Source organism: Pleurodeles waltl, chromosome 11, assembly GCF_031143425.1.
Source record: "Pleurodeles waltl isolate 20211129_DDA chromosome 11, aPleWal1.hap1.20221129, whole genome shotgun sequence".
NCBI classification, from domain to species: domain Eukaryota; kingdom Metazoa; phylum Chordata; class Amphibia; order Caudata; family Salamandridae; genus Pleurodeles; species Pleurodeles waltl.
This window is the reverse complement of record NC_090450.1, coordinates 529,278,177-529,291,302: the sequence shown is the minus strand read 5'-3', so window position 1 is coordinate 529,291,302 and position 13,126 is coordinate 529,278,177. Positions and strand designations below refer to the sequence as shown.

The 13,126-nt window shown below is 46.8% G+C and overlaps 1 protein-coding gene across 1 annotated transcript in view; it reads right to left on the bottom strand.

Moving 5' to 3' along the window:
* XRN1 (5'-3' exoribonuclease 1) overlaps window positions 1–13,126 on the bottom strand; it is an 838,379-nt gene that overhangs the window by 646,512 nt on the left and 178,741 nt on the right. Inside the window, exon 19 of the mRNA XM_069213922.1 lies at window positions 8,114–8,217. Coding sequence (XP_069070023.1) covers window positions 8,114–8,217 — 104 coding nt within the window. The remainder of the gene's footprint in view (window positions 1–8,113; window positions 8,218–13,126) is intronic.

Below are 13,126 nucleotides of genomic sequence, written 5' to 3'. Positions count from 1 at the left end.
AATAGTAAAATTATGTAACTTTTTTTCCTCAAGGAACTATTTTTGAAAATTGCACTGTGTCCATTTTTAAAACCGATTATTGCCAATATTTCAAAAACTGTATGAATTATCGATTTCAAATAAAGTCGGCACCGAAATCTGCATAGTTTGACGTTGTTCCACCTCCGGATCATTGGTAATGAGAATGGGGCTTGTGCCTCCGGTGGTACAGGGAGCGACACTGTAGAAGGTCAACTGTGTGAAGCCGACGCCATTTCAGATCCGGTATCAGATCCACGAGACCCAATCGAAGAAGAGGCCGAAGCTGCCGGTGCGGAACCCGATGGGGCTTCCACTGACCTAGCAGCGCCCAAAGGAGCTCCGGCGGGCCCAGCCTTCTCAAGTACAAGGTGCATGGCCACGTAAAATTCCTTTGATTGAGAGGGGGGTCGCTTTGGCTTCCGGAAAGGGAGGAAGGCAGGGAGTCAGCCCTGGCAACGATTCCGCAGAACCGTGCCTGGAATGTCAACCTTCCCATCACAGAGTTGCCTAATGGGCAAAGCAAAGTCGAAGTCCACTTAGACTTCCTTCTTCTTGTGCCTCTTCCCTGAGTGCCCGCAGGATCTCGAGTGGGATGAAGAGAAGTTGCGACTCCAGAAGCAGCCCTGCAACCTTCTCCTCGACCGGGACCATGACCTACGACGAGTCGCGCCCGCTGATGTCGACTGCCGAGCCGCCACTAAGTTTAGGGACCGCTCCCACAAACCTCTTGGAGTCATGACCCAAGAGTCCAAGCACGCCTTTGAGTCCTGGTTGCTCTTGAGACATCAAAGGCATACCTTAAGGGATTCATCACCGACATGGCACAATGGCAGGCGCCACGCGGCTTAAATCCTGTCTTCCTCGAAATCATCCTTCGCACAAACGAAAAACACATGACAAAAAGGTCGAAAAAGGTGTGTCAAAAAAGACACTGCGGTAGTTCTCTTCTGGATCTGCACTTAACAAATGAACAAAAGTGGGGGCTGTGTCAAGGGGACGGGCATCTCCACTTGCTGGAGTGCCCTGGGGTGCTGTAACACCAGGCTTGAGCCTTTGAGGCTCACCGCCAGGTGTTACAGTTCCTACAGGGGGAGGTGTGAAGCACCTCCACCCAGGACAGGCTTTGTTCCTGGTCACAGAGTGCACAAAGGCACTCACCCCATGTGGCCAGAAACTTGTCTGAGAGTGGCAGGCTGGCAGAGACCGGTCAGCCTAGCACTAGCAGTTGGTCTGGCATGCAGGGGGGCATCTCTAAGATGCCCTCTGCATGCATTTTTCAATAAATTCCATACTGACATCAGTGTGGGTTTATTGTGCTGAGAAGTTTGATACCAAACATCTCAGTATTCAGTGTAGCCATTATGGAACTGGGGAGTTCATTTTTGACAAACTCACAGACCATATACTCAGTATGGCTACCCTGCACTTACAATGTCTAAGAATTTACTTAGATACAGTAGGGGCATAGTGCCCATGCAGCTAAGCCCTCAACTGTGGTATAGTGCACCCTGCCATAGGACTGTAAGGCCTGCTAGAGGGGTGACTTATCTATGCCACAGGCAAAGGGTTGTGGGCATGGCACCCTGAGGGGAGTGCCAAGTCAACTTAGTCTTTTTCTCCCCACCAGAACACACAAGCTGTAAAGGTAGTGTGCATGTGCTGAGTGAGGGGTCCCCAGGGTGGCACAATACATGCTGCAGCCCTTAGAGACCTTCCCTGGCCACAGGGCCCTTGGTACCTGGGGTACCATTTACAAGGGAAATATATGTGTGCCAGGGCTGTGCCAATTGTGGAGACAAAGGTACAGTTTTAGGGAAAGAACATGGTTTGCTGGGGCCTGGTTAGCAGGTTCCCAGTACACTTTCAATCAAAGCAGGCATCAACAAAAAGTAAAATATTACGGGGTAACCACGCCAACAGTGGCATTTTCCTACAGTGCCCTTAAGTAACTCTAAAAGGGAGTAACTCTCTGCAGTGACCCACCTATCAGAGGGGGCCAGGGACGTCATCTACCAGGCCTAACCAGTCAGATGCTCCCAGGGGCCTCTGCACATCTTATTTCCAAGATGGCACAATCAAGTGGCCACCGGACAGAGCTATGTGCACCTCCCTAGGGAAGTTGCTGGACGGGGGGGTCACTCCCATGCCCTTTGTGTAGTTTTGCATGGGAAGCAGGGGTTCCTGAACTGTTGCAAACCAGATTATGCAAGGATGGCACCAAATGTGCCCTTCAAAGCAACCTGGTGGTGCTCAAAGGCCACCCCACCCCTGCCCTTAGTCACCTAATACACAGCGAGAGGAGGCCATCCCTCTCCCTTGCAGGAAATTCTCTGTTCTGCTCCTCCGACCTGAGCCTGACTCACCAGCAGGAGGGCAGAATAGTGTCTGGGGTCAGGAGCAGCGCGGGCTGGCAGCTACACCCTGTAAGGCTCCACAGCCAGAACTGAGGGATCCCCTGGGGAACTCCCAGAGTACATGGTATTATGCAACTAACAATGGAATCAGTGTAGATGCATGATTCCAACACGTTTGATACCAAACATGCCTAGGTTTGGAGAAGCCATTATGTAGTTGGACCACTTGTGTTGACCTTACCTTAAGATGGCTTCCCCACACTTACAGTCCAGGAATTGGCATGGGGTCTAGAGAGGTGCCCTGCTCATGCAGTGGTACCCTCACACTTAGAAAAATGCACCCTGCCCTTGGGCTGAAGGGCCTACCAGAGGGGTGACCTTTAATGTCTAAGTGCAGTGGTTAGGTTTGGCAGTGAAAGAGTGCATGCACCCTTTCACGCCAGTTGCAATGGCAGGCCTGGAAAGTTTGCATGGGGTCCCATGGGTGGCATGATACATGCTACAAGCCTATGGGGGACCCCTGGTGTACCACTGCCCTGGGTACCTGGGTACCATAAACTAGGGACTTACATGGGTGCATCAGTATGCCAATTGTGGGTGTGAAAGGTTACCAACAACTAAATTTAGGGGAGAGAGCACAGTCACTGGGGTTCTCATTAGCAGAATCCCAGTGAACTACGGTCCAAACACACTGGCATCAGGCAAAAAGTGGGGGTAATTTTGCTAGAAAGATGGCACTTTCCTAAAATGACCACTTCCTTTGGGAAGTGGCATAGCCCTAACCCCATTAGCAAAATTCCTTCCATGAAAGATGAAGGACTTTAAAATGTAGTGTCCACTTCAGCTTGTCCACCCTAGAGGTAGGACAGGCAGGAAGTGGACACTTTTCCTAACTTACCTAATTTTCCTGGCAGTCCTGCCTTCAAAAGTGGGGTCAGGAACTGGGGGTCTCTGCCTCCTCCACCATTTGGAGAGGTCTGGGCCGCATTACAAAAGCGGCAGGCCTTTGAAGCTCCCAGCTGTGGAATGTCCATCTTGCCTTAGAGAGGAGGTCACACCTCTGCCCAGATCAGGCCTTTGTTCTGAGCCCTCAAGAGCACTGACTCTGACCTTAAGGGGCCAGAACTCTGCTTTAATGTGGCTGTACTGGTTTTGAACAGTCAGTGCCCACGCTAGGAGTTGGTAGGTTTTTCAGGGGGCACCCCTAAATTCCCTCTGGGTGCATGTACTAATAAATCCATCTTGGGATTCAGTGAGGTTTTATTAATACAAGATGTTTGAGACCAATGTAATGCACCCTGCCTTTAGGGCTGGGCGGCTTGCTAGAGGGGTGACTTGCATATACTGCATGCAGTGTAACGGGGACAGGGACACAGCCTTTGAGCCATGCCGTGTTTTCATTTTGGTTCTGCACCAAGCTACGCAGCCTGCAAAAGCAGCACTGTGTGCACTTAGTGAGGGGGCCGCGAGGAAGGCACAACTCGCGCTGCAGCCTTCAGGGGAATTTCTTTAGTACCCCATGCCCTACCTACCAGGGGTACCATTTACTAGAAACTTATAGCGGTAGCTAAAGGTTTGCCAAATGGGAGAAACAACAGTGCAGTTTTAGGGAAAGAGATCTGGAAGTAGGGACCTGTTTAACAGGGACCCAGTGCGCTTTCAGTTCAAATTGCACCAAAAACCAGGCAAAAAGTGGGGATGATCATGCCAAAAGAGGCATTTTCCTACACTGGTCAATACAAGTTCCCCAGCTACGAGATGGCTTCACTGAAAATATGGATGTCTGGTATCAATCATCTCATATTAATAAACCCTCACTGATTCCAGTGATGGATTTATCAATACATGCACCCAAAGGGCACCTTAGAGGTGCCCCCTGAAACCCTACCAACCACTGGTGAGCTCACTAACCAGTTCCGGGCAGTCTGCCACCAACAGAAGAGAACCTGACTCACCAAGGTGAGAGCCTTCGCTCTCTGGAGGTCAGAAACAAAGCCTGTCCGGGGGCTGTGGCATGGAACACCCTACCCCGCAGTGTGATCTGCATTCCAAGGCAGGGGGCTTTAAAGAAGCCCACCGCCTTTAGTATTCAGATCTGGCCTTCCACTGAGAAATATGCCATCCCCCTGACTCAGGGCCCATCTGGCACCTGGACAGGTGAGAAAATTAGCTATACAGGAGGTGTGTCGCATTGCAGAGCTGGGCACACCCCTTGGGTTGCCAGCCCAAAGTGGATACCACCTAGGAAATTCCACCATCGTGTGTGGTGGAATTTAGGAACTCTGGACGGGGTGATGCCCACTCCCCAAAGGAAGTGCTCATCTAGGTGGTGTAGTGACCCCCAAGGGCAAGTAACCAATTGGTTACTACCATTCACCCCCCTTTTTGCCCCCTAAATAGATTATGTAGGGGATCCCCTGATACCAGATCCTCAGATCTTCGATAGACACAAAAGGAGTGGACAAAAAGCCTGCTGAACCCGAAAACCAAAGAGCATGACTGACTTGGCGCCAACTCTGCTGGCCTGCATGCTGCACCAGAACCTCGATGAGCTGCAGCCTGAAAGAAACTGGTAGAGCTGCCAGTGCTTCGCAAATCTCCAAGAAGTGCCCCTCCCTCCTACCCCCCCGGGCTTGTTGGCTTGGTCGTATTGGACCCGAAGTCCATGCCTGCAGACTGCTTCTGCAGGCTCCCTCTCAAATTCCAGTACCAGACTCCACGTCAGAAGACACCACTTCACCCACAGCCCAAGGAGGAGTGGACGAATGTGTCCTCACGTACCAGAGGACCTCAAGGGTCGAGCGCCCAGTGGGTTCTCCAGGGCTGACCTTCCAGTCCCCACTTGCAGCAACTTTGTGACTGGACCGTTTCCCATTAAAGAGAATAGGACACCCAACACAATAACACACCTCTGCACCCAGGCGCACCAGAGCGTTCCGAGGTGACCTAGTGGTGTGGCCTTGGACCCTGCCCCATACTCACCTTAAGTCCTGGAGAACAGTCCCATAAGTTGCTGTGAAGTGACTGCAGTACATGCTTTTCCCCCACAGGATAACGTTACCGCGCCAAAAAACTTTTGAAAACTGTAAAAATTCCTATCTCGAAAGGTATTCACCTGATTCCGATTATCTTTGTATCTAAAGTTATATAAAAAAAGGATGTATTGTTTTTAGAAATTGGTGATGAATTTTTTATTGAATGTGTGTCCCACTAAATGTATGAGTGTGTGCTTTACATGCTTAGCACTTCCCTCTGATATGCCTCACTGACCGATCACACTACCACCAAAGAGAGAATTTGGGATGTAATTTGTGCCTCTGTGATACCTCTCGGGATTGCCTGCACTCTTTATATAGTGGACAAAATTGAGATACACTGTGCAAAGAGCCAGCGTCCTACCAAGGGGATGTTTTATCTCCTGCACTGCACTGAAATCAAAACCCACTTTAAGTTATTGAGAAGGCCTAACACTTGTTGTGTTAGGTAAAATCAGTGTACAAAAGACCTATGAATAAAGATATAGGCCCTCATTACAACTTTGACGGGCGGCGGAGGCCACCCGCCAAAGTTGCACCGCAGGAATACCGCACCGCGGTCTGAAGACCGCGGCCGGCATTCCAAGTTTTCCCCTGGGCTGGCGGGCGGCCGCCGAAAGGCCGCCCGCCAGCCCAGGGGAAAACGACCTTCCCACCATGAAGCCGGCTCGTAATCGAGCCGGCGGAGTGGGAAGGTGCGACGGGTGCTACTGCACCCGTCGCGTATTTCACTGTCTGCTATGCAGACAGTGAAATACAAGCGGGCCCTCTTACGGGGGCCCCTGCAGTGCCCATGCCATTGGCATGGGCACTGCAGGGGCCCCCAGGGGCCCCGCGACTCCCCCTCCCGCCATCCGGTTCCCGGCGGGAGAACCGCCAGGAACTGGATGGCGGGGAGGGGGAGTCGGAATCCCCAAGCCCCCAAGGACACATCCGAAATTTCTTCCTAAGGTCGTATCCGTCTTACACATTAACCAGTCGATTGCCTTGCCCACATTCTTTCCAAACCCTTCCACTCCAGCTGAGAGGGCTCTCCATTCCCTAGATGTTAAGAGAGTACTAAAGTTTTATCTGGATAAGACCACTCCTGTTTGGAGAACTACACAACTATTTGTTAATTACGGACCTGTTCGAACTGGCTTAGCCACCTCCAAGCAATCAATAGCGAGATGGATAGTCTCTTGTATTTTATTGTGTTATCAACTAGCTAAGAAAACCTTACAGGGCAGGCATAGAGCCCATTCCACCAGAGGAAAAGCGGCTATCACTGCTCTATTGCGCAATGTTCCTTTAGCAGAAATTTGTAAAGCTGCGACGTGGAAATCAGTTCACACATTTACTAAACATTATTGTTTAGATTCGGACGCTAGAGCGGATGCTCGTGTAGGCCAGGCTTCGCTGAGAAACCTGTTTGCTTGAGTACATATGTATGGTTTACTCTAACTGTTCCTCCGCTGGCGTGGGGGAGGGGCTTGGTATTCTATTCTACGCTTATGACTATACATGGAAATCCCCTACGAGAGAAGGTTTAGTTTCTTACCTGTAACTCCAGTTCTCTCATAGGGGTATTTCCATGATAGTCATAAGCAACCCTCCCTCCTCCCCGGGGGTTAGAGGTTTTGCTACGTTTATTCTGATTGTCAGTCAGTAACTACCTGCAAAAAGAACTGAGGTAACAGCCTCTCTAGGCATGATGGGATACTGGAGGACTGGCTGTTCTTAAAGGCACAGTATCCTTTTTCTTCAATTCTAATGGCAGCCTATGGACTACACTATTCTGCACTCCTTTACAGGGGTTTTGTGAAAATAAAAGAAGTTTTTGGCAGTAGCTGGTTTGGAAAATTACTTATTTGGCAAACATTTAATATTTTTACTTCCAGGCTAATCTGAATGCAGGAGCTTGAACATTGTTGCCCTTCCTATAGGCTGCATGGGAACATTCTTAAGTGTCTTGACAGGCCTTCCTGAAGGGAGGCGAACAGGGACACTTAAGAAGTGATACTGCAAAAAGTGCTCCAGGGTCCCCGCAGGCAGGCGGGGAATTATTCTACGCTTATGACTATACATGGAAATCCCCTACGAGAGAAGGTGCAAAATCACCAACTGGTCTGGTGTAAGCAATAGCAAACTGAAAGACCGTCTTTCATGACTATAATTTGAGGATGCATGATGGCAAACACTTAAAGCCCATAAGATAATTGAGCACTAGGTTAAAATCTCAAGGAGCTTGAGTATAAAGTTTGAGTAATGACCACACTTTCAAAATGACGTAAAGACACCTTATAAATAAAAGTGTGTTCATGGCTTTCATTTGAAGAGTAACCATCAAATATGATTTCGCTCTGAGAATGTGGAGAAGAAAAAAAAAGGATACCAATAATGCAATTCACAATAAAGCAATAAAAAGGCAAGACAGCAATAGCCCCTCTGTGGAACTGACCCAACAAGAACTCTGTTCACAACAATTGCCTCAAGTGCATTATGAGGCAGGAGCACAGTGGTATCAGCAGGGGGCACAGTGATATCAGCACCTTCTTTTTTCACTATGATCCATTTGGCACTGGAGAAGAGATTCTGTAGGTGAACACACGGTTTAACGAAACTTATAAAAATCTAAATATTGTTTAAAAAAACATTCTCTCCCCCTTGTCAGAACAAAATGCAACAATAAATAAAATATTTAATTCCATGTAGTTTGCTTACTTCACTTCTCCATCTGACACAGCAACAACTCTGCCTTCCTCAAGGTGTGGCCAGTTCACAAAGACTGATTTGCCAAGCACTGCTGCTGCTACATTTTCTACACTCTGAAACAAAAAATAGAGCTTTTTGGTAATTTGTGAAGCAACTGCCCTCATAAAACATGTTAATTGCAAAGCTGATGATTGTGTAACAGTGAATGTTAATTTTTTTGTGTTCACACTATACCTGTGAATACCCAATCTGAAAAGTGTACTAGCCTGCCTTCTTTTTGCATCAAATATTGTCCCAAATGAGGAGAAAAATAAGTTACTTACCTTGGGTAACATGTTTCCTGACAAATACTTTAACCACTCACGGATTCCTCACCTCTTGAATCCTCCAAGATGCCAGTCCTGATCCAGAAAAGCTTTTCCTCTAATGGGTCAACACAGTTCTCCTTATACCAGATTACATGAGCCTAGCTACTCGAGTACTGACTTGTCAGGAGGATGGGGCTCAGCCACAATGAAATCCACCACTTCCACCAGAAATTCAAAGCCTTCAGTTGTTCCCACTCTTTCTGCAAGCATAAAGGTGCAAACTGTGGAGGTTTGGATTAAACACCCTGCCCTGAGACAAGTACCGTGTCCCAAGTGGAAACCAAAGGAAGAAAGACTTGGTGTCAGGAGCGCTCAGTGTAAAACCTTCTGATCTCAAGCCAGGGCCGTCCGGTACTGCTAGTGATATTAGGTGCACTGGAGACGCCAGATCCAATGATAGCATTATCATGTAACTTATTTAAAACTTTCCTGACACAGGCTTTCTCCCCAAAGGGCCAGACACCATTAAAAGGCATATTCCTAAGTGAAGCTTGAAGGTCTTCATAAAATCTCTTTATCAGCACCAGTCACTTCTGCAGATTTAAAAAAAAAAAATGCAACTGATCAAAATACTGGCAAACAAATCTGTACAATCCAAGTTGGAGGGCAACATTGGCTTGGCTGTAAACAACCATCTTTCACAGCCTGTAAAAGGTACTTTTTAACAGACCTTGTGACAAAGCAGGTAGGACCTCTTGCACCATATCCAAAATGGTAGGATATAGCAGGCAAGCAGGCCAAAAGCATTCAAGGCACACAAAGCCAAACTGCTTGAAAAAATAAACTTTCTTGCTTGTGGCAGGAATTCATTTAAGAGGAGAAGTGAAGGAGATCAGATTAATCGTACTAGCTGAAGACTCCTCCACAAAACACGCAAGTATTGAGTGCTCAGTTAGGAAATTAGGGATCCTCTGGACCTGCTCTATGATGCCTCGCAATGGGGCAGCGAACTAGGGACACATAAAAGAAGCAAATATGTTGAAAGGTCAGGCAGAAGAATTGCTGTAAGTCAATTTGGCTTTCATTTGCTCTGACGTAAGCAGAAGTTCACACCTCCATAACTCTACAGAAAGGCACCACAAATGATGCACTCTTTTCAGTGGGTGGGCAAAGGGGAGAATCATGAGCCACCTCAGGAGAGGTGTCTAAGCCAGTGGTTTTCTGCAAGTAAACGCAAAGCTCTGTAGCTGTGTTAAGGGGGTATTCTTATCATTTGAAAAATTGAGGTTTCGGAGTCAGAACCTAAGATGCTCTCCATCATGGCAAACCTCGGGGGGGGGGTTGCTGAATCAGAACAATCAGAGACTAATCTTCAAAACAATATTTCTTTATGGCACAGTGTGACACAGGAAAGACTATTGCAGAAAATGAAAACCGGCTAGTGAATTCTGAATGTCACTTAAGATGTTCGTGACCCTTGGCAAAAGAGAAGAGGTACGGCTCTACGACCAAAGAAGATTAGCTAAGTATGGGTAAGCTAAGCCAGCACCTAGGAGGGAACCACGGGCATGTGTGTGGTGGGAAGCTACTAAGCCAGTAAGTCCAGTAGCTGGATTATTATTGAAAATGTGTGGCATGGCAGCTCTAAAAGCTTCAACTTGCTGGAGAATCAACAATGGCTTGGGAAACCTGGTTCGCACCTTTTCCAAGAATGAAGTAGGCTCAGTAGAAGCCGGAGTCAGATACTGTACATGTCGACTACATTACATAGCCCAAGCAAGTCTAGAAGCGGATGAATCTTGCTTACAGTGTTTTTATTTTTTGTGCTGCTGCTTCTTCTAGACTTGTATGAAGAAGGTGAGCTGGAGAGGGAATTACCTTACCTTTTGTGTTCCACCATGTACAGATTGGCATTCCCATCCCTAATGGCAGTCAAAAGCATGCAAAAGGATTGTACAATACTTGGAGGAGTCACATTTAGGCTGCAGACTCCACAAATGTTGTATGGGTCTGTGACCACCAGTTTGTGACACGTACAACATAATTTAAAACCTGTAGTCTATAATCAATCATACCTCCTCCACTGCCAAATAATTTGTAGTGTACAATAAGGCATTTGAAGCTGAATGAAAATTGAATGAGTAGACCTCTGGGTCCATGCGTAAAATAAAAATAGGAACAGATATCAAGCACAGGGGTGGCACCTACACACGTCTCAGTGCCATCATGTTCTGAGACGGACAGAGTTACAATGGAAACATAGGTCACCACCTAAAGTTATGTAGGAGCTACTGAAGCTTTCCCAGATCAAGTCTACCACCTGGGAAAGTTCAAACGGTAAGCAATCTGCAGGTAACCTAAATGAAATATAATGTTATTAACAGACACAGAGAAACTGAATAACATGATCTCTCAATATCCTGCTGGCCAGCAGCAGCAAGACAAAAGAAATCTATTAAAACCATCAACGAATCTACATTACCTAATGATAAAAGTCAAACTAGGATCCTGTTTAATAATGTCTGTGTGTTGAAGAGGGCACCTTCCAATGGCAACAGTCTACCAGCTCTTATATAAAAGAAAGAGGTAGCATTAGTTCAGCATCCTGGAGTAGGAAAGGGAGCTGATACAGACTTTCTAGGAGTATGGTATGTTTCAGAGACCGTGCAGATTCACTTAAGACGAAGGTAGGAAAGCTTCTCTTCAGATCCATAAACCAGTTAATGAACAAATACAAGTTGCTTTGAGGACTCCAGCTGGCTGACCTGCAAGGAGCCAATGACCTCTGGGTAGCTTAGTTCAGAGATAAAACCCTGACACCAACTATTTGTCAGGGCCTGCTCGTTTACACACAGTACAGCACAACAAGGACTACCTAAAGACTACAGCCTTAAAGGAGGAAAAGGGCAGGGGCAGTAAAGGTTGTGTCATTGTTAAGTGTTTGCTTTACACTCATGGACAGTCTCTTCAATACTCAGAGGAAGTACATTGTTGCCCAGGAAGCCAGTATATATCCTACTTTAGAGGCAAATTTAAAATGTGCTGCGTTCCCCAATGTTAAGGAAGTGCATCTTTAGACTTCGCTCTGTTTTCATTGGCTCTCTTCCAGGAGGAAATCGGGAGTCAAGATAGCCAGAATTAATCAAGGGATTGATGCATATCTGAATCAGAATAGCACGGCCACAGATGTTGCACTGCTGCTAGGCAGCAGCCAACATGGAGGAAAAGTCATAGAAGAGGTGTGTCTTTGTGAATGGGGAAAAACCCACAAAGCTTGTTCTTCCTGTTTTGGGTGGCGGAGCCCTGAACAACATGAACCTGCAATGTGTTATATCAACTACAGACAAAAGGCAGCCTGACGTGAATCTTACCATTTTAACAGAATTACACACACACATACATACAAGGAAAGACAAGGGACCAATGCTATAGGAGACTGGTAAAACTTTAGTGAGGGTTAGCAGGGCTTTTACACACTAGGGATCAGATAAAACCACACAGCAGGTTAGCAGGGCTTTTACACACTAGGGATCAGATAAAACCACACAGCAGCTATCTACATTGAGATTGGTGGTTCACTTTCTGTGTACCTCTTTACTTATTGTAGAGCCTTCTGTGGCTTTCTGGTTGTCTTATCAGGGGGAAGAGAGGGAGGTGAGGGGGAGATAGGATAGGTTGAAAATGCAGAAATTGATATTATAAAACAAACAGCTTTTCTCCTCAGGCTCCCGAATGAGCAATACAAAAAGCAGACTGAAGATTTTCATCACCCTAGCCACACATTAACTGGCCTATACCAGACACAACAGTCTAACATCACAGCTGTCCTCTAGCTACTGTGGGCACTTGGCACCATGGTAACAGCTTCTTTTAGACAGAAAGCAGTGTACATCGCAGAAGGCTACTTCTTCAGATCTATCTCTGCAGTCCGCTGATGTGGAATTTGACCCCACACTGAAGTACAGATTCCATCCATAGATACTTTTGCAGTGCAACAAGGGCTACTTAAATTCAGTCAGCTGTGTCAGATCGAATTCCCTTGAGAAGTACAAGATTAAGATAAACCTCTTGTTGCATAGCCATTTTAGTTATAGCTCCATGGACGTTATTTTAGCACACTAGGCCGGCCGCGGTGCACTTTAACCTAGATATATTTTATTTAGCTTCATTTATTATTTTAACAATAGCTACATTTGCTGTCTTGTTTTATTTCTCTCTATCTAGCTGTCCTTTGCTTAGGCCAGCACTGTGTTCCTAAACAAGCCCTCTGTGCTTCTCTCAAGGCTGCAGTGAGCTAGGTTGCCAGTAAAACGTGGTAACGCTTTGTCTCTGGTATTCACAGAAACATACACACCCTTACGTAGGGACATTTTCCCAGAATATCAGTTTTATTATAAAAACACTTCCCTGTCCCATACACGCTTGAGGAAAATTCCAGCCAGATGACCACGACTGTATGCTGATTGCTGAATGTTTTGCTACAGCTGCTTATGCAGACTTCAGGCCTTTGCTCAGATATGGGGGATGATGTCTTCCGAGGGGAACCTGAAGGGCAGAACTAGAGCTTAACATGCTGTGCTCTGATATAGCCTAGGTAGGAATTAGTATATTGACTCTAGTGACAATATGGTAGCATTATTTCTATGCTTCACTCTCCTTGTCACAATTTTAATCCTGTCAAGCCTTATTGTCCTGGTTATTGAAGTACATGCTT